Source organism: Oncorhynchus mykiss, chromosome 19 (genome assembly GCF_057628025.1).
Source record: "Oncorhynchus mykiss isolate SJ-2025 chromosome 19, ASM5762802v1, whole genome shotgun sequence".
Lineage (NCBI taxonomy): Eukaryota > Metazoa > Chordata > Actinopteri > Salmoniformes > Salmonidae > Oncorhynchus > Oncorhynchus mykiss.
Genome location: NC_143040.1, coordinates 2853646 through 2876465, shown reverse-complemented (window position 1 = coordinate 2876465; position 22820 = coordinate 2853646). Strand labels below are relative to the sequence as shown.

At 42.2% G+C, this 22820-nt stretch overlaps 1 protein-coding gene, 1 long non-coding RNA gene and 2 other non-coding genes across 6 annotated transcripts in view; 3 read left to right on the top strand and 1 right to left on the bottom strand.

The window, feature by feature from the left end:
* The first annotated feature begins 70 nt into the window (after positions 1-70).
* Positions 71-142, top strand: trnae-cuc (transfer RNA glutamic acid (anticodon CUC)). Its single transcript has one exon. It is a non-coding gene; the product is annotated as a tRNA-Glu (tRNA).
* A 146-nt stretch (positions 143-288) lies between these two features.
* On the bottom strand, positions 289-360 carry trnae-cuc (transfer RNA glutamic acid (anticodon CUC)). The gene has a single exon. It is a non-coding gene; the product is annotated as a tRNA-Glu (tRNA).
* Positions 361-5188: 4828 nt separating this feature from the next.
* LOC118936804 (uncharacterized) lies at positions 5189-6150 on the top strand. The gene is made up of 2 exons (XR_005034258.2): positions 5189-5421; positions 5662-6150. It is a non-coding gene; the product is annotated as an uncharacterized LOC118936804 (long non-coding RNA).
* Positions 6151-11873: 5723 nt separating this feature from the next.
* The window catches only part of LOC110513232 (uncharacterized), a 137992-nt gene continuing 127045 nt past the window's right edge, over positions 11874-22820 (top strand). For all 3 annotated transcript variants that reach the window (XR_016488710.1, XR_016488709.1, XM_090209774.1), the window contains exons 1-3: positions 11874-11965; positions 12558-12691; positions 18480-18569. Coding sequence is in view for 1 of the 3 variants with exons in the window: in XM_090209774.1 (XP_090065900.1) it covers positions 12645-12691; positions 18480-18569 (137 nt within the window). In the remaining 2 variants the exon portion in view is untranslated. The remainder of the gene's footprint in view (positions 11966-12557; positions 12692-18479; positions 18570-22820) is intronic.

The following is a 22820-nucleotide window of genomic DNA, read 5'->3' as shown; positions in this document are numbered from 1 at the left end:
ACCATCAGACTACCATGGAAAGCTACTTGTGTCAGGACAGTTTGACTTTTCACTTCGTTACAAATAGCTTTCCCTGGTGGTCTAGTGGTTAGGATTCGGCGCTCTCACCGCCGCGGCCCGGGTTCGATTCCCGGTCAGGGAACAGATGTTTTTTTTTTATTTTTTATTAAAACAACGCTTACATTTTAAATGTAAAAAAAATCAAATGTAAATCCACATTTTATCAGTTATATTTGAAACCGTGTTACTTTCTGCCATCCTTTCGCTTTCAAATTAAAAAAATGTGTGTTCCCTGACCGGGAATCGAACCCGGGCCGCGGCGGTGAGAGCGCCGAATCCTAACCACTAGACCACCAGGGAATGCTACTTGTTTCAGGGCAGTTTGACTTTTCACTTAATTACTTAGCGCTGAGTTACAGCTGGAAGTTTAACTTGTCGCTCTTTCTTTGAAAGAAACAATTACCGCAGATACAAGTTAACAGTATCTTTGCAATGACACATCCAGAAGCTGTGTGCACGGCTTCCACCTCTCAGCACTGTAGGCTTTCTGTCTGGTAAACAAGCACACTTTAGTGGAAGTTCAGTGACGCTTGTGGAGACTTTAACGTTAGCTATGTGGTTTACAGCTAGCTAGCTCTGGTCTTTCGTCCTTCGGAGTTCAAAGTCAAGCTGTTCCACTCTGATGTTGATGAAAGTCCCGACTGTCTAGCAGAACCAGCGGCAGGAGAGGCCCGGGCGGGTGGAACCACGGATAAAAGTCACCAAAACAGCGAACTCTGTAGGTGGGTCTTCGATGATGAAGACGGGTTGACAGCAGGAGCTAAGAACCAATAACCAGGTATGTACAGCAGACACCAAACAAACATTATAGGGGCAACAGGTAGCGTAGTCTGTGTTGTATTACGTTCACGACTGTCATACAGAAGCCACGTCTATCTATCTATATATCTACAGTATCTATATATCTAGTTAAATAAATAAAAATGGTCTATCTATCTATCTCAGTCTGACTGTCTAATGAGTCAATGCCAACAGGTAGCGTAGTCTGTGTAGTATTACGTTCACTACTGTCATACAGAAGCCACCTCTATACAGCTATCTAGTTAAATAAGGGTTAAATAAATCAAAATATGTCTATCTATCTATCTCAGTCTGACGGTCTAATGAGTCAATGCCAATAGCTAAATGGAGTCTATCAGTCATACCTTTTAGCTGTTTATGTGTCCATCATCATCATAATGACTTTATTGCGTATCTCAGTGACATGTTGTGTCCTGAATGATGGAATCCTATTCCCTATAAAGTGCACTCGGGGCTGCCAACTTCTGAAGAAAGCTTTGGAGGGAGATTTTGCCTAGGCGGGTCTGTTATAAAGCTCATCTCCTGTAATTCTACATATTTTTTTCCAAAAACACAGGCCAGGTGTATTCAGAATGATTTGAATATTAAATTAACACTCAAAATTCAATGACTTTGTTACTCTGAGATTTTTGGGGGATGAAAATTTAAAGTATGCTAATATATATATATATATATTTTTTTTTACATATTTTGTAGGTGGTTTGACACTTTATTCCGACATTAAATGAAATCAGATTGCAAGACAGGCGAATGGGGAAAACAGTGGGAAGGTCCATGTATTGATTCCTGTTCTCTAGAAACAGTAGGAAGGTCAATGGGAACGCCCTGCACAGGAAATACTTATACTAATGGTTGATGGCAGTGGGCGACCAAATCATAGATTGCAGTCTCCTTGTCCATAGACTGCTTTCAAACTAAGGACACAAACATTCCGATTTTAGTACATTTTAGGTGAGCTCTCTTTAAAATGAGGTCTGGAACAAAATCCTGCTTGCTCTCCAGGAAATGCCACGACGGACGCGGTGCAATTTAGAAGTAGCCCCTCCCAAAAAAAAACACAGCGCGCGACCAAGAGTATGTGAGCGACCAAGAGTATGTGAGCGACCAAGAGTATGTGAGCGACCAAGAGTATGTGAGCGACCAAGAGTATGTGAGCGACCAAGAGTATGTGAGCGACCAAGAGTATGTGAGCGACCAAGAGTATGTGAGCGAACCAGAGCTGGAGTGGAGCGAGAAGCGGAGCAGTTTTCTGCAGCTCGGAGCTCAGGGCGAAGAAGCATAGGTAGATCATCAGAAGCTGATACGCTTCTATGTTGTTCACCACAGTCGTCATATTAGGGATATCTAGGTGAAGTGTCCAACGTCTTCCTGAAAATCGGAAAACATTCTTACTCTGGGAAATCTGTGTGAAATATTTTTATTTCATTTTTTATTTCACCTTTATTTAACCAGGTAGGCTAGTTGAGAACAAGTTCTCATTTACAATTGCGACCTGGCCAAGATAAAGCAATATAAAGATATATACATTTCTCTTTAAACCAGGACATGTTACTCTCATTTTTTTTGTTTCCTTCGTTACAGGTTATGAGAATCTACCGTCTGAAGCTAAAGGCAATATCCTTCGATTCAAGGACTGTACCTGAAATGATACAAGATCACCGGTGAAGTGTTCATTTAGAAAAGTCCTTATCAACCAGTGGAAATTTTAAAATGTATTTTACTAGGCAAGTCAGTTCAGAACAAATTCGTATTTTCAATGACGGCCTAGGAACAGTGGGTTAACTGCCTGTTCAGGGGCAGAACGACAGATTTGTACCTTGTCAGCTAGGAGATTTGATCTTGCCACCATTTTGGTTACTAGTCCAACGCTCTAACCACTAGGCTACGCTGAACTGAAGAAGACTTTCTCACTACCGGCAGACTGTCAGAACATCATGTCTAATTGTTATCTATGGGACTGAGATACCAGTGTGAAGAGCTGGTCATGTCTAATAGTTATCTATGTGGGACTGATACCAGTGTGGAAGAGCTGGTCATGTCTAATAGTTATCTATGGGACTGATACCAGTGTGGAAGAGCTGGTCATGTCTAATAGTTATCTATGGGACTGATACCAGTGTGGAAGAGCTGGTCATGTCTAATAGTTATCTATGGGACTGATACCAGTGTGGAAGAGCTGGTCATGTCTAATAGTTATCTATGGGACTGATACCAGTGTGGAAGAGCTGGTCATGTCTAATAGTTATCTATGGGACTGATACCAGTGTGGAAGAGCTGGTCACTTTTAAAAGACTTGGTAAATGATTACCTTGCTAACAGGACGATTGAATATTATTAGACAATTAGTAGACAATTATTTCATTTATTTTTGAGTGAGTTTCCTCCTAATACAGGATGTGGTAGGAGTCCTAAGGGACATCATCATTACACATGTTAATACTTATTTTCTATATCTTTGTTTGAAATAAATGTCTTATTGTAACAGAAAGTAGAATATGCCCTTTGTGTTATAGTGTTTAAGGTGTTTAATAATGTCAATGATTATATGCTTACTGCTTTTTTTTATAATGTCTATTTATTTTATGTTTTCTATTGTTTTCTAAAAATACATTTTAAGTATATTTCTTTTTTTTAAATGGTCTGGGAGGGTGTAAGAATATTTTGAAGATAAATACACAACCCAGAGACAGAGTACAAGAGGTCAAAGGAGGAGAGTCTATAGAATACTAACAATCTGTAACGGCGTTCGTCTGTAGACGGAGAAGCGGACCAAAAAGCAGCGTGGTGGTTACTCATGTTTCTTGAATGGAAAATGAACGATACATGAAATAACTTAACTCTACAAAACAACAAACGGAACGTGAAAAACCTATACAGCCTATCCTGTGACAACAAACACAGGGACAGGAACAATCACCCACAAACACACAGTGAAACCCAGGCTACCTAAGTATGATTCTCAATCAGAGACAACTAATGACACCTGCCTCTGATTGAGAACCATACTAGGCCGAAAACATAGAAATGCCCCAACACATAGAAAAACAAACGTAGACTGCCCACCAAACTCACGCCCTGACCATACTAAATAAATACAAAACAAAGGAAATAGAGGTCAGAACGTGACACAATCAAGGGAAATAGTGTTTTTTTCTGTAATAGGGAATTATTGATCCATGGTTCAGAGACATGGGAGGAGTATGTCTTCTGAAATATGATACTTGTTATTTGGCCATTGGCTAGTTTTATTGGAAGGAATTCTAATTGGTCAACCACAGGCTAAGGGCTGGGTTATAAAACTACATGCTGTCCCTTTGTTCTGTGGAGAGAGAATCACAGGAGAGAATCTCTGAGAGAGAATCACAGGAGAGAATCTCTGAGAGAGAATCACTGGAGAGAATCACTGGAGAGAATCACAGGAGAGAACCACTGAGAGAGAATCACTGGAGAGAACCACTGAGAGAGAATCACTGGAGAGAACCACAGGAGAGAATCTCTGAGAGAGAATCACTGGAGAGAATCACAGGAGAGAACCACTGAGAGAGAATCTCTGAGAGAGAATCACTGGAGAGAATCACAGGAGAGAACCACTGAGAGAGAATCACTGGAGAGAACCACAGACAGAATCACTGAGGACAGGGGAGAATGACCATCTACCTCTCAGCTTATCATCTATGATTTATCCTCTTTGAATAAACCTATTTTCCTTCCCCTGATTTGCTTAAAGAGTAAACATCAACTGCTAACAAGTTCATAAACCATGTGCCATGGAATCGGTAGAACATTGAAAATCTCTTCCCAACTAGTTTGCAATCTATATGGCACAGCTGTAAAGCTTTTGGTCATTAAATGAAACTGGTAAACTTTTGTATTTATCACAATTTTCTTTAACCATTTTTGGTCTTTAATGCCGACAGACAAGTTCCACTTTTATAGACAATATTACAGACGCACAGACAGCACATTGAACAAACAAAACAACCTTCACATTATGAACTGGAATTACATTGGTTTATTCATGAACTTGTTGTTGAAAACAAATGTTTGAATGGGAAGATACTGTCACTGGCAACCATGGTTACAAGGAGGGTAATACCATAAAATAATATTGTTGGGTCTGTTACTTACCACCCTCCTCATAGAGAAAATCACCAGAGATAATTATAACACAGAAAGTGTGAGAAAAACAATGAAATGCATCATTCTAACAGTGCCTAAAATATAAGACACTAATGAGATAGACCTGCACAATGCAGTTGTACAATTTATGGCACATATGACGACAAACGGTTGAGGAAAACACTCGTTTACTTTTCCCAACTTTAAGCAAATCACAAGCGGCGACAGCGGGGCGATGACCAATCATATCGAGGGGTTCCCGTGACGATGACCAATCATATCGAGGGGTTCCCGTGACGATGACCAATCAAATCGAGTGGTTCCTGTGACGTTGACCAATCATATCGAGTGGTTCCCGTGACGAATCTGACGCGTGAAACCCAGGACAGGAGACAATCTCCAGCAAAGATGGCTGACAGAAATACCAGGACGGAAGCAAATGTAATTAATGATAAAGTCATAACGATTCATACTAAAAATGTAGAGTTGAGAGGAATGTGTTAGCTAGTTGGTGTAGAGACAAACGATTATGCATATTTTTTTTGTTTGTCATAAAGTTACTTACGAAAATCGCTATTCAGCAAGCTAGCTGACTAGCTAACATTAGCCAGCTAGCTGACTAGCTTTATGGGTGTTGTGACATGAGTATGACATTTTAATTCTGGCTGTTTAATGTTTTAGGGACTCCTGAAACAACCAGCAAACCAGGCTGTCGTCTTGTGAAACAGTAGATGTAAATAATCTAGCTAGCTAAAGCATTTACTGCAAATTGAATGTACCGTTTTGTAAGCTTGCCTTGCTGATATTTACAATGCAGATGAAGTAACGTAGCTAGCTATTTTCTTGCTTCTTGTGCAGTGCAGAATAAAAATATCTGTATGCCTATACATGTGTAGCCGATCTGTGTATGAACCCTAAAACGTTTGGTATACAAATTAGTTCAGAACCTAGCTATGAACCTCAGCTTTCCTAGCCTGTTGTATGAACTTCAAAACAGTCTGAAGGACACTATGGATTGAGTAGAATATAATATAACTTTGTGCCAAGGATGCAAGTCGTATATACATGTAGTTATTACCATGCATGAGATCCCCACATTGTAGCCTGTACATTTAATAGGTTCACTGATCATGTACTCTTCCGTGGCAAATAAAAGGCGCAGTTCAAGTATGAATGTCTTTGAGATTATTCTTCAGTCGTATCCAATACCAGGAGTATCAAATTCCAGTCTTTGAATGACGCCGTGTCTACATGTATGTATTACAATTATACACTTCAACAGTGTTTACCAGTCTTGATCCTGGGACATCAATGGTTACACATTGTAACTATGCAATAGACCAGAAACATGATTTAACTAGTTAAATACTGATTTGTAATTCATATATGCAGAAATAGAATTTAAAAACAGTACACTACACTTCCTATGCATCATGTAAATACTCTTAACACCGGTTCATCTCCATCTCTGTAATTTCCTTCATCTGCATTGATCTGATAAACACAGGACAGGTGTAGTATTTCATCACATGAGAGACTTAATGTCAACCAGTAGAAAATGTGAAACGCTTTATTGAAATAAGTTCATTATACAAGTGTTCTAAATATTGTAATATATTATAAATACAAGTTCAATCTGTACTTCAATGCACATCTGGTGTGCATTGTAACAACAGAGGAAGGAGGTGGCGAGAGAGAGGGAGAGAGAGGTGTAGAAGACAAAGGGAAAGAGGTAAGAACAGAGGAACAAAGGAGGTGGAGAGAAGTGTAGAAGACAAAGGGAAAGAGGTAAGAACAGAGGAGCAGGGAAGACGGCATATGATTAATGAATCACAGTGCTACCCTAATATTCTGCTACCCCTAATATTCTCTCAGTTCATAACTATTACATCAGTGTCTTCTAACCAGCCTTGGGCTCCTAGTCGGCCCGAAGGTTATCTTAAGAGCGAGTGAGGTGGCGATGACGGGACCGAGTGTTGGCATCCTCTCTCACATCAAAGCATACATGTTTATTCCATGTGTAGCTCTGTTGTTGTTTTTGTCACACTGCTTTGCTTTATTTTGGTCAGGTAGCAGTTGTAAATGAGAACTTGTTCTCAACTGACCTACCTGGTTAAATAAAGGAGAAAAAAATGTAATAAATTCCTGCATATGGAGAGACTGAATAAAAAACAAACAAGGCTTAAACTAACAGTCTGTCATAATAATTATCAAGAGGTGAAATGCAAAACTGAACTTGGGATCATTAACTCTGGGACTACTGCATCTCTTTAATAATACTTCCTGTATAATATAAACTGACCTGGGATCATTAACTCTGGGACTACTACATCTCTTTAATAATACTTCCTGTATAATATAAACTGACCTGGGATCATTAACTCTGGGACTACTACATCTCTTTAATAATACTTCCTGTATAATATAAACTGACCTGGGATCATTAACTCTGGGACTACTACATCTCTTTAATAATACTTCCTGTATAATATAAACTGACCTGGGATCATTAACTCTGGGACTACTGCATCTCTTTAATAATACTTCCTGTATAATATAAACTGACCTGGGATCATTAACTCTGGGACTACTACATCTCTCTGTATTTCAATGTGAAGCATCTCTTTAATAATACTTCCTGTATAATATAAACTGACCTGGGATCATTAACTCTGGGACTACTGCATCTCTTTAATAATACTTCCTGTATAATATAAACTGACCTGGGATCATTAACTCTGGGACTACTACATCTCTTTAATAATACTTCCTGTATAATATAAACTGACCTGGGATCATTAACTCTGGGACTACTACATCTCTTTAGTAATACTTCCTGTATAATATAAACTGACCTGGGATCATTAACTCTGGGACTACTACATCTCTTTAATAATCCTTCCTGTATAATATAAACTGACCTGGGATCATTAACTCTGAGACTACTACATCTCTTTAATAATACTTCCTGTATAATATAAACTGACCTGGGATCATTAACTCTGGGACTACTACATCTCTTTAATAATACTTCCTGTATAATATAACCTGACCTGGGATCATTAACTCTGGGACTACTACATCTCTTTAATAATACTTCCTGTATAATATAAACTGACCTGGGATCATTAACTCTGGGACTACTGCATCTCTATCTGTACTTCAATGTAAAGCGTCTCTTTAATAATGCTTCCTGTTGACCCTCACCAAGTGACCTCTGACCTCTGATAATGCTGTGCCCTCTATGTAGCAAGTTCAGCTGCGGGAGGTGTTCACCGACACAGCTGATATAACCTAGAGGATTTAGGGAGAAGAGAGAGGGATGAAGTGAAGGAGAGAGACTGTTATTGAGAAAATAAGGTAGTTAAAGAGACAGTGTTCAACAGGAATCTGTGTGTGAGGCCTCTCCTGGTGTCCACACCACACAAAGTGGCTGCAGAGTATTTCATACTGAAAAACATGCAAAGACACACGAGGACAAACAATATAGCGTAGTTATAGAAATAATGAAGTGTCTTACTATTCTCCGCGGTCGGCCCTCTTGACTATTCTTTGGAGGTGTAAGGAGCCACAGTTATACACCTGAACCTGCTTACTGCACAACACAATCCATCAATCAGATTGATACATGAGTGTGTAGGTGTGGGTTATAGGGTATCTAATTGTTCTAAATGTCATCAACATGGGTGATTTAAAATAGCCTGTTTTGTTTTTGTACAGACATCACACCCTTACCTAAACAGCACCCTCACCTGAGAAGTAGAAAAAACAGAGAGAAACTGGGAATTTTATTTAACTAGCCAAGTCAGTTAACAAATTCTTATTTACGATGACTGCCTACCAAGAGGCAAAAGGCCTCCTGCGGGGGCGGGATTAAAATAAATTAAATAAAAAGAGGACAAAACACACACATCATGACAAGAGACGACAACAACACTACATAAAGAGACCTAAGACAACATGGCAGCAACTCAACATGGTGGAAACTCAACATGACAACATGGTAGTAACAATATGACAAGAGATGACAACAACACTACACAAAGAGACCTAAGACAACATGGTAGCAACTCAACATGGTGGAAACTCAACATGACAACATGGTAGTAACAATATGACAAGAGACGACAACAACACTACACAAAGAGACCTAAGACAACATGGCAGCAACTCAACATGGTGGAAACTCAACATGACAACATGGTAGTAACAATATGACAAGAGATGACAACAACACTACACAAAGAGACCTAAGACAACATGGTAGCAACTCAACATGACAACATGGTAGTAACAATATGGCAAGAGACGACAACAACACTACACAAAGAGACCTAAGACAACATGGTAGCAACTCAACATGGTGGAAACTCAACATGACAACATGGTAGTAACAATATGACAAGAGATGACAACAACACTACACAAAGAGACACCACAACACTACCTATAGAGAGACAACAACACTACATAAAGAGACACCACAACACTACCTATAGAAGGACAACAACACTACATAAAGAGACCTAAGACAACGTGGCAGCAACACAGCATGGTATCAACTCAACATGACAACATGGTAGCAACTCAACATGACAACATGGTAGTAACAATATGGCAAGAGATGACAACAACACTACTTAAAGAGACCTAAGACAACATGGTAGCAACTCAACATGACAACATGGTAGTAACAAGATGACAACAACACTACACAAAGAGACCTAAGACAACGTGGCAGCAACTCAACATGACAACATGGTAGTAACAATATGACAAGAGATGACAACAACACTACACAAATAGACCTAAGACAACGTGACAGCAACTCAACATGACAACATGGTAGTAACAATATGGCAAGAGATGACAACACTACACAAAGAGACCTAAGACAACGTGGCAGCAACTCAACATGACAACATGGTAGTAACAATATGGCAAGAGATAACACTACACAAAGAGACCTAAGACAACGTGGCAGCAACTCAACATGACAACATGGTAGTAACAATATGGCAAGAGATGACAACACTACACAAAGAGACCTAAGACAACGTGGCAGCAACTCAACATGACAACATGGTAGTAACAATATGGCAAGAGCACAGGGCACAAACATTATTGGGCACAAACAGCACAAAAGGTCAAGGAGGTAAAGGCAACAATACATCACGCAGAGCAGCCACAACTGTCAGTAAGAGTGTCCATGACTGAGTCTTTGAATGAAGAGATGGAGATCAAACTAATATAACTGCAGTTGACATAGCGAAGTAAATGGAAGAATACTCTTATTGCAATGTGAATGGCTCTTAAAAGAGCCTTTGGTTGTGCATAGTGTAGTCTACGGTGTTGCCAGGGAACAGCACCCTCCTCAAAAAAGTATGTGGTGAAGAAATCCCGCACACAGATCCCCCATCCTGGTCCTCGTGTCCATCCTCATGACGTTATGCAGGACACAGGTAGCCTTCACACAACCGGAATTCCTCCAGGAGGCAGTCCCAGATGGCCCTGGTCACCCAACCTTGCAGTGCCCTAAACAGTAACTGTAGGCAATCGTTTTGAAGGAATCTTCAGTTACACGGTATCTGTAGGAATATGGAACCCCTTTGAGTAGACAGGATTTCACAGCTCTCTGTAACCGAGGACAGAAAACCTCACAAAAAAACAGACTTCATTATACTCAAATTAGACTGCACTGAATAAGTATACTACTATTATCTCGGTTCTCACTTCTAGGGACTGGAACTACACAAACGTACCTGCCCTATCCACAGTTGGGGTTGCTATCCTTTCACCCGTCTCTATGGCTGTTAGCTAGCTACCTACAAATGCATTTGGAGTTTGTTTTTTTACAGGAATAAATACATCAAGATAGCTAGCAAATTTGAAGTTAGGTAGCTGGTGACATCTAATTCACTTAGCTAGCTATCTATGCAGTATGTAAAGTTGCCTAGATGGGTCCTAGCCAACTAGCTAGCTCATTTTAGTTAGCCTGCACTGTAGCTAATAATAGCTAATAATACGTTATTTGTTTTTTTACATTTTAGAAATGTATTGACTTACTTGAATATGTTCTCCATGTGGACGATTAGAAAACAGGACAGCAAAGTGTGTTTGTCACAAGCGTTTTAGAACATATTTCTACGGTATTTTTAGAGCATATTACTATTGTAATGACCTGACTAGGTCATACAGGAACAATTGTCCAGACAAAGGTTGGGTGTATTAACCCAACTCTACACAGGCTACTGTTTGGCCGTAGCCCACGACAAATAAATGAAAGATACTCGTATAAAACAACCCGTGACCTTCTATTTTTGAATACCAGACATAAGAAAGAGACCAATGGCTAAACCTTAAACTTGCAATGCGCCACCCCGCTGCCCTTTTAAGTGGTGAAAAAGTTCAATATTTCCACACAAACACACTGGGGAGTTACCCAATAATGTATATATACACTAGATGATTTGTTGAGGGCGCTGTATTGACGCCCCACGCATCCATCTTGGGACTCCCTCACCGGTGTAAAACATATATTGGAAGCTATTGAAATGCATTTCTTAATGTCTACATTCGTTTTTAGCCACGTTTATTGTATTAAAGACATCGTCATGCATACATATTATATTATATGTGAGCTAAACATACAAATAAAACAATATATACCAAAACATTTTCCTTAAAGTAGATTTTTTTTAGATTACTAATGATACTGTCCCTTTACAACAACACAAATACTTTTTGTAATTTTGTCCTTGAAACATTTAATTGAAATACTGTACAATTCCATTCGTTCCTATGAAGGACTGTTCCTACTGGGGAGTGGCAATATGGCAGACTAGTGGCTTCACAGCCTCTCAAGGGCCAATGCATATCATCAACAACCCAGGGTTTATATACAGCTTTGAGTCACCTAGTAATTTGAAAGTGAAAGTAAAAAGTACATATGGTGCTGCCATTTTGAAACAACTGCGCCATGAAGGTAACCCATTTGTTTTAATTTAAGATGGCAAATATCGTGGTTTATCACAGGATTTGAGACCAATTGTTTTACATGAGCATTTTACGTGAACAGGTTTATTTCTATGGACGTGTTTTAAGGACGACGTAACGTTGGCAACAAAAGTCCTGGGCGAGGCCGGGGGCTGCGGACTATATTAAATCAAGATAGTTTATGTAAATGTGTGTATAGGTTATCATACTCTTAAAATTATGGTATTGAATACAGCTTGTGACTCACAAAAGCAGTAGGCATTTAACTAGTTTAATATTTCGAAAAAACGACTGTATCCGAGTTTAGTCTACTATCTAATTTGCGGATGGGATGCCACCTCATGGTTTTAGAAATAAACAGCTATAAACTATATAGATCTCATGTAATGTTAATTATTAACTTCCCTTTAGTATGTGATATAATGTCATGTTAGGTCTTTGGTATCCTTTAGTCATGTATCCTATCGATTCCATGTTTGTTTACATTTCAGAGGCCATAACTGAGCGTCAACAACATCGTTGGATTCATGCTATTTGATATTATTTTATTTAAATCGCTGACTTCTGTTTTTCCACAATAGGAGAACAATCTGGCTTTCTGTGAAATATGCTGAGCAACAGTAAACTGCCTTGGATTTTCATCCGCCGTCATTACTGAGAAGGAGCCGATGGAAAACGGCTCTGGGGAGAGCGAAGAAAATATGAATGAAGACCGGTAAATTACCCTGTCATTAGGTTTATCTGTATTGTTAGTTTTATTCATAATGTCGGTGAAATGTGTCCATTTCAAGTGCAGCTGTTCTAATAATTATAAAACAGCGCGAGGTGTGACACAACTGGGGTGTATTCACTAGGACCCGAACAAGCAAACGGGAAGAGATTTTTCTGAATTTGTCCATTGAGAAACTGTCGTTTTCGTTGCAAAACGTTTTGCTACGGTGTGTTCTAATTCATACACCCCTTTCAGGTACCGTTTTAGCACACCTGCTAGTGATGACTAAAACACTGTCCCGTTCAGTAGCCAAACGTTGCCTTTAGAAATGCCACCAGTAGCCTAGAGTCGACGCTATTCCACATGCGTATTGCGTTCCAAAACGTTGCATCTTGCTGAACGCGCCACAAATGTTTGTTTTTTTTATACACGGAAGTAGAAGTGAAATACATCTATACACGTTCTAACGGGAGGGACCGACCTGTATTTGACCAATAGAAACTCTTGTTTTTTTTGCAAAACGTTTTTCTGTTGCTACTGTGTGCACTACTGAATACACCCCTGTTCAGTGGCGTTGATGCACTGCGAGCTCAGCCCAGGAGTGAATGAGTTCTGGCTAGCAAATTGGCTCAACTGTCGGGTCCTTTTATTTTAGAAAAGTTAGCTAAGCAACACATTTCATACATTTTGTCAACTTATTTTGTTCAGAAAAGCTAATTAGTATGTATATATCTACCTGGTTTATGGGTTGTAGTAGGGTCAATATACTACCAGACAAGTTGCTAGTAGGTACACAGCTACCTGGTTTATGGGTCGTAGTAGGGTCAATATACTACCAGACAGGTTGGTAGTAGGTACACAGCTACCTGGTTTATGGGTTGTAGTAGGGTCAATATACTACCAGACAGGGCTGGTTCTACAGGGCTGTTCCTACATGGCTGTTCCTACAGGGCTGGTCCTACAGGGCTGGTTCTACATTCAAATCAAATTGTATTTGTCACATGCACAGAATACAACAGGTGTAGACCTTATAGTGAAATGCTTAACCAACAATGCAGGTTTAAGAAAATACCAACAACAAAAAAAGTAAGAGATACGAAAAACAAATGATTGAAGAGCAGCAGTAAATAACAATAGCGAGGGGAAATACAGGGGGTACAGAGTCAATGTGGAGGCTATATACAGGGTGTACTGGTACAGAGTCAATGTGGAGGCTGTATACAGGGGGTACCGGTACAGAGTCAGTGTGGAGGCTACGTATATACAGGGGGTACCGGTACAGAGTCAGTGTGGAGGCTACGTATATACAGGGGGTACCGGTACAGAGTCAATGTGGAGGCTGTATACAGGGGGTACCGGTACAGAGTCAATGTGGAGACTATATACAAGGGGTACCGGTACAGAGTCAATGTGGAGGCTATATACAGGGGGTACCGGTACAGAGTCAATGTGGAGGCTGTATACAGGGGGTACCGGTACAGAGTCAGTGTGGAGGCTACGTATATACAGGGGGTACCGGTACAGAGTCAGTGTGGAGGCTACGTATATACAGGGGGTACCGGTACAGAGTCAATGTGGAGGCTGTATACAGGGGGTACCGGTACAGAGTCAATGTGGAGGCTATATACAGGGGGTACCGGTACAGAGTCAATGTGGAGGCTATATACAGGGGTACCGGTACAGAGTCAATGTGGAGGCTGTATACAGGGGGTACCAGTGCAGAGTCAATGTGGAGGCTATATACAGGGGGTACCGGTACAGAGTCAATGTGGAGGCTGTATACAGGGGGTACCGGTACAGAGTCAATGTGGAGGCTGTATACAGGGGGTACCAGTGCAGAGTCAATGTGGAGGCTATATACAGGGGGTACCGGTACAGAGTCAATGTGGAGGCTATATACAGGGGGTACCGGTACAGAGTCAATGTGGAGGCTACGTATATACAGGGGGTACCGGTACAGAGTCAATGTGGAGGCTGTATACAGGGGGTACCGGTACAGAGTCAATGTGGAGGCTATATACAGGGGGTACCGGTACAGAGTCAATGTGGAGGCTATATACAGGGGGTACCGGTACAGAGTCAATGTGGAGGCTGTATACAGGGGGTACCAGTGCAGAGTCAATGTGGAGGCTATATACAGGGGGTACCGGTACAGAGTCAATGTGGAGGCTGTATACAGGGGGTACCGGTACAGAGTCAATGTGGAGGCTGTATACAGGGGGTACCAGTGCAAAGTCAATGTGGAGGCTATATACAGGGGGTACCGGTACAGAGTCAATGTGGAGGCTATATACAGGGGGTACCGGTACAGAGTCAATGTGGAGGCTATATACAGGGGGTACCGGTACAGAGTCAATGTGGAGGCTATATACAGGGGGTACCAGTGCAGAGTCAATGTGGAGGCTATATACAGGGGGTACCGGTACAGAGTCAATGTGGAGGCTATATACAGGGGGTACCGGTACAGAGTCAATGTGGAGGCTATATACAGGGGGTACCGGTACAGAGTCAATGTGGAGGCTATATACAGGGGGTACCGGTACAGAGTCAATATGGAGGCTATATACAGGGGGTACCGGTACAGAGTCAATGTGGAGACTATATACAGGGTGTACCGGTACAGAGTCAATGTGGAGGCTGTATATAGGGGGTACCGGTACAGAGTCAATGTGGAGGCTATATACAGGGGGTACCGGTACAGAGTCAGTGTGGAGGCTACGTATATACAGGGGTACCGGTACAGAGTCAATGTGGAGGCTGTATACAGGGGGTACCGGTACAGAGTCAATGTGGAGGCTATATACAGGGGGTACCGGTACAGAGTCAATGTGGAGGCTATATACAGGGGGTACCGGTACAGAGTCAATGTGGAGGCTGTATACAGGGGGTACCGGTACAGAGTCAGTGTGGAGGCTACGTATATACAGGGGGTACCGGTACAGAGTCAGTGTGGAGGCTACGTATATACAGGGGGTACCGGTACAGAGTCAATGTGGAGGCTGTATACAGGGGGTACCGGTACAGAGTCAATGTGGAGGCTATATACAGGGGGTACCGGTACAGAGTCAATGTGGAGGCTATATACAGGGGGTACCGGTACAGAGTCAATGTGGAGGCTGTATACAGGGGGTACCAGTGCAGAGTCAATGTGGAGGCTATATACAGGGGGTACCGGTACAGAGTCAATGTGGAGGCTGTATACAGGGGGTACCGGTACAGAGTCAATGTGGAGGCTGTATACAGGGGGTACCGGTACAGAGTCAATGTGGAGGCTACGTATATACAGGGGGTACCGGTACAGAGTCAATGTGGAGGCAGTATACAGGGGTTACCGGTACAGAGTCCATGTGGAGGCTATATACAGGGGGTACCGGTACAGAGTCAATGTGGAGGCTGTATACAGGGGGTACCGGTACAGAGTCAATGTGGAGGCTGTATACAGGGGGTACCGGTACAGAGTCAATGTGGAGGCTATATACAGGGGGTACCGGTACAGAGTCAATGTGGAGGCTATATACAGGGGGTACCGGTACAGAGTCAATGTGGAGGCTATATACAGGGGGTACCGGTACAGAGTCAATATGGAGGCTATATACAGGGGGTACCGGTACAGAGTCAATGTGGAGACTATATACAGGGCGTACCGGTACAGAGTCAATGTGGAGGCTGTATATAGGGGGTACCGGTACAGAGTCAATGTGGAGGCTATATACAGGGGGTACCGGTACAGAGTCAGTGTGGAGGCTACGTATATACAGGGGGTACCGGTACAGAGTCATTGTGGAGGCTACGTATATACAGGGGGTACCGGTACAGAGTCAATGTGGAGGCTGTATACAGGGGGTACCGGTACAGAGTCAATGTGGAGGCTATATACAGGGGGTACCGGTACAGAGTCAATGTGGAGGCTATATACAGGGGGTACCGGTACAGAGTCAATGTGGAGGCTGTATACAGGGGGTACCGGTACAGAGTCAGTGTGGAGGCTACGTATATACAGGGGGTACCGGTACAGAGTCAGTGTGGAGGCTACGTATATACAGGGGGTACCGGTACAGAGTCAATGTGGAGGCTGTATACAGGGGGTACCGGTACAGAGTCAATGTGGAGGCTATATACAGGGGGTACCGGTACAGAGTCAATGTGGAGGCTATATACAGGGTGGTACCGGTACAGAGTCAATGTGGAGGCTGTATACAGGGGGTACCAGTGCAGTGTCAATGTGGAGGCTATATACAGGGGGTACCGGTACAGAGTCAATGTGGAGGCTACGTATATACAGGGGGTACCGGTACAGAGTCAATGTGGAGGCTATATACAGGGGGTACCAGTGCAGAGTCAATGTGGAGGCTATATACAGGGGGTACCGGTACAGAGTCAATGTGGAGGCTGTATACAGGGGGTACCGGTACAGAGTCAATGTGGAGGCTGTATACAGGGGGTACCGGTACAGAGTCAATGTGGAGGCTACGTATATACAGGGGGTACCGGTACAGAGTCAATGTGGAGGCTGTATACAGGGGTTACCGGTACAGAGTCCATGTGGAGGCTATATACAGGGGCTATATACAGGGGGTACCGGTACAGAGTCAATGTGGAGGCTATATACAGGGGGTACTGGTACAGAGCCGGAATTGGCCTGTATTGGACTATATTATTAGTGATATGGACTGGATTAGGACTATATTACTAGTGATATGGAATAGGACTATATTACTAGTGATATGGACTGGAATAGGACTATTTACTAGTGATATGGAATAGGACTATATTACTAGTGATATGGACTGGAAGAGGACTATATTACTAGTGATATGGAATAGGACTATATTACTAGTGATATGGACTGGAATAGGACTATATTACTAGTGATATGGACTGGAATAGGACTATATTACTAGTGATATGGAATAGGACTATATTACTCATATGGACTGTAATAGGACTATATTACTAGTGATATGGAATAGGACTATATTACTAGTGATATGGAATAGGACTATATTACTAGTGATATGGAATAGGACTATATTACTAGTGATATGGACTGGAAGAGGACTATATTACTAGTGATATGGAATAGGACTATATTACTAGTGATGTGGACTGGAATAGGACTATATTACTAGAGGTATGGACTGGAATAGGACTATAGTACTAGTGATGTGGACTATAGTAGGACTATATTACTAGTGATATGGACTGGAATATGACCAGTGATGTGGACTGTAATAGGACTATATTACTAGTGATATGGACTGGATTAGGACTATATTACTAGTGATATGGACTGGAATAGTTCTATATTACTAGTGATGTGGACTGGAATAGGACTATATTACTAGTGATATGGACTGGAATAGGACTATATTACTAGTGATATGGACTGGAATAGGACCAGTGATGTGGACTGTAATAGGACTATATTACTAGTGATATGGACTGGATTAGGACTATATTACTAGTGATATGGACTGGAATAGTTCTATATTACTAGTGATGTGGACTGGAATAGGACTATATTACTAGTGATATGGACTGGAATAGGACTATATTACTAGTGATATGGACTGGAATAGGACTATATTACTAGTGATATGGACTGGAATAGGACTATATTACTAGTGATATGGACTGGAATAGGACTATATTACTAGTGATATGGACTGGAATAGGACTATATTATCTCACTAACTGTTGTTAGATGTGTATCCAAACAGTCAACATGAAAGATAGGTATTTCATTCTGCATATTCACACATTGACTAAACCCTCCTTGATCTTTCCACAGTAGTAATCAGGAGAGGGTGGGGTCACCGTGTCTATCCATGAAGAGTGATCGTTCCATGGACAGGCCCATTATGTTTGGAAAAGATGCCAGGTAAGAGAACAACAGCTTCCACATTCCTGTAAATCTTCAAGGTTAGCCCCTGTATAGCCAGTTCTTAAAACAGCTTCCACCTTCCTGTAAATCTTTTAGGTTAGCCCCTGTATAATAGTCTTTAAACAGCAACCACATTTCTCTACCATTTTGTGTACAGTGAGCTGACAGCCAGTCTACTGACAGAGTACCACTATATTACTAGTTATATTTACTGGAATATCAAATCAAATCAAATTTATTTATATAGCCCTTCGTACATCAGCTGATATCTCAAAGTGCTGTTGTTATGCACGTGAGTGAGGACCCAAAAGCGGTTTAACAAAAACAGAGTTCTTTAATGTCGAAACACAGGTAAGACATAGATCCTCTTCAAATGTATATGATGGCAAAATAAACAACCCGCAGAGAGGGCGACAAATGAAACATAAAGTCCTTCTGAATATCCCAGAAGAGTTCCCCTTCTAGCAGCAGAGGAGAATAGCTGGGTTGTAGAGGACAGAGGTACCTGATCACACGTAGCCTCAGATGAACAGGCAGATTCCGACAGGACAGGACAAGGTTGAAGCAAACAAGACGATAGTTTGGTTCTGGCATGAGAAACTCAAACGAGAATCTGACAAAGACAGAAGCAGGAACAGAGAGAGAAATAGAGACCTAATCAGAGGGAAAAAAGGGAACAGGTGGGAAAAGGGTGAACGAGGTAGTTAGAGAAGATAAGGAACAGCTGGGGGAAGGAGGGGAAGAGAAGGTAACCTAATACGACCAGCAGAGGGAGACAGGGTGAAGAGAAAGAACAGGAACAAGACATAATATGACAATACATGACAGCTGTACACTAACCCAGCCTAAAACCCCAAACAGCAAGCAATGCAGGTGTAGAAGCACAGAACAGGACTATATTACTAGTGATATGGACTGGAATAGGACTATATTACTAGTGATGTGGACTGGAATAGGACTATATTACTAGTGATATGGACTGGAATAGGACTATATTACTAGTGATATGGAATAGGACTATATTACTAGTGATATGGACTGGAATAGGACTATATTATGGACTGGAATAGGACTATATTACTAGTGATATGGAATAGGACTATATTACTAGTGATATGGAATAGGACTATATTACTAGTGATATGGACTGGAATAGGACTATATTATGGACTGGAATAGGACTATATTACTAGTGATATGGAATAGGACTATATTACTAGTGATATGGACTGGAATAGGACTATATTATGGACTGGAATAGTTCTATATTACTAGTGATATGGACTGGAATAGGACTATATTACTAGTGATGTGGACTGGAATAGGACTATATTATGGACTGGAATAGGACTATATTACTAATATGGACTGGAAATGGACTATACTACTAGTGATATGGAATAGGACTATATTACTAGTGATATGGACTGGAATAGACCTTTATTACTAGAGATAAATCAAATCAAATTTAATTCGTCACATACACATGTTTAGCAGATGTTAATGCGAGTGTAGCGAAATGCTTGTGCTTCTAGTTCTGACAATGGAGTAATAACCAACAAGTAATCTAGCTAGCAATTCCAAAACTACTACCTTATAGACACACGTGTAAGGTGATAAAGAATATGTACATAAAGATATATGAATGAGTGATGGTACAGAGCGGCATAGGCAAGATACAGTAGATGGTATTGAGTGCAGTATATACATATGAGATGAGTATGTAAACAAAGTGGCATAGTTAAAGTGGCTAGTGATACATGTATTACATAAAGATGCAGTAGATGATATAGAGTACAGTATATACATATACATATGAGATGAATAATGTAGGGTATGTAAACATTATATTAGGTAGCATTGTTTAAAGTGGCTAGTGATATATTTTACATAATTTCCCATCAATTCCCACTATTAAAGTGGCTGGAGTTGAGTCAGTGTGTTGGCAGCAGCCACTCAATGTTAGTGGTGGCTGTTTAACAGTCTGATGGCCTTGAGATAGAAGCTGTTTTTCAGTCTCTCTGTCCCAGCTTTGATGCACCTGTACTGACCTCGCCTTCTGGATGATAGCGGGGTGAACAGGCAGTGGCTCGGTTGGTTGTTGTCCTTGATGATCTTTATGGCCTTCCTGTGACATCGGGTGGTGTAGGTGTCCTGGAGGGCAGGTAGTTTGCCCCCGGTGATGCGTTGTGCAGACCTCACTACCCTCTGGAGAGCCTTACGGTTGTGGGCGGAGCAGTTGCCGTACCAGGCGGTGATACATCCCGACAAGGATGCTCTCGATTGTGCATCTGTAGAAGTTTGTGAGTGCTTTTGGTGACAAGCCGAATTTCTTCAGCCTCCTGAGGTTGAAGAGGCGCAGCTGCGCCTTCTTCGCGATGCTGTCTGTGTGGGTGGACCAATTCAGTTTGTCTGTGATGTGTACGCCGAGGAACTTAAAACTTACTACCCTCTCCACTACTGTTCCATCGATGTGGATGCTGTTTCCTGAAGTCCACAATCATCTCCTTAGTTTTGTTGACGTTGAGTGTGAGGTTATTTTCCTGACACCACACTCCAAGGGCCCTCACCTCCTCCCTGTAGGCCGTCTCGTCGTTGTTGGTAAGCAAGCCTACCACTGTTGTGTCGTCCGCAAACTTGATGATTGAGTTGGAGGCGTGCGTGGCCACGCAGTCGTGGGTGAACAGGGAGTACAGGAGAGGGCTCAGAACGCACCCTTGTGGTGCCCCAGTGTTGAGGATCAGCGGGGTGGAGATGTTGTTACCTACCCTCACCACCTGGGGGCGGCCCGTCAGGAAGTCCAGTACCCAGTTGCACAGGGCGGGGTCGAGACCTAGGGTCTCGAGCTTGATGACGAGCTTGGAGGGCACTATGGTGTTAAATGCCGAGCTGTAGTCGATGAACAGCATTCTCACATAGGTATTCCTCTTGTCCAGATGGGTTAGGGCAGTGTGCAGTGTGGTTGAGATTGCATCGTCTGTGGACCTATTTGGGCGGTAAGCAAATTGGAGTGGGTCTAGGGTGTCAGGTAGGGTGGAGGTGATATGGTCCTTGACTAGTCTCTCAAAGCACTTCATGATGACGGAAGTGAGTGCTAGCTCAGTTACCTTAGCTTTCTTGGGAACAGGAACAATAGTGGCCCTCTTGAAGCATGTGGGAACAACAGACTGGGATAGGGATTGATTGAATATGTTCGTAAACACACCAGCCAGCTGGTCTGCGCATGCTCTGAGGGCGCGGCTGAGGATGCCGTCTGGGCCTGCAGCCTTGCGAGGGTTGACACGTTTAAATGTTTTCCTCACGTCGGCTGCAGTGAAGGAGAGTCTGCATGTTTTAGTTGCGGGACATGTCAGTGGCACTGTATTGTCCTCAAAGCAGGCAAAAAAGTTATTTAGTCTGCCTGGGAGCAAGACATCCTGGTCCGTGACGGGGCTGGTTTTCTTTTGTAATCCGTGATTGACTGTAGACCCTGCCACACACCTCTTGTGTCTGAGCCGTTGAATTGAGATTCTACTTTGTCTCTATACTGACGCTTAGCTTTTTTGATTGCCTTGCGGAGGGAATAGTTACACTGTTTGTATTCGGTCATGTTTCCGGTCACCTTGCCCTGATCAAAAGCAGTGGTTCGGGCTTTCAGTTTCACGCGAATGCTGCCATCAATCCACGGTTTCTGGTTTGGGAATGTTTTAATCGTTGCTATGGGAACGACATCTTCAACGCACGTTCTAATGAACTCTCACTGAATCAGCGTATTCGTCAATGTTGTTGTCTGACGCAATCGATGTGTCTGCTTGGGGGGGGGATATATACGGCTGTGATTATAATCGAAGAGAATTCCCTTGGTAGATAATGCGGTCGACATTTGATTGTGAGGAATTCTAAATCAGGTGAACAGAAGGTCTTGAGTTCCTGTATGTTGTTATGATCACACCACGTCAAGTTAACCATGAAGCATACGCCCCCGCCCCTCTTCTTACCAGAAAGATGTTTGTTTCTGTCTGCGCGATGCGTGGAGAATCCAGCTGGCTGCACCGACTCCGATAGCGTCTCTCCAGTGAGCCATGTTTCCGTGAAGCAAAGAACGTTGCAGTCTCTGATGTCCCTCTGGAATGCTACCCTTGCTCGGATTTCATCAACCTTGTTGTCAAGAGACTGGACATTGGCGAGAAGAATGCTAGGGAGTGGTGCACGATGTGCCCGTCTCCGGAGTCTGACCAGAAGACCGCTCCGTTTCCCCCTTTTACGAAG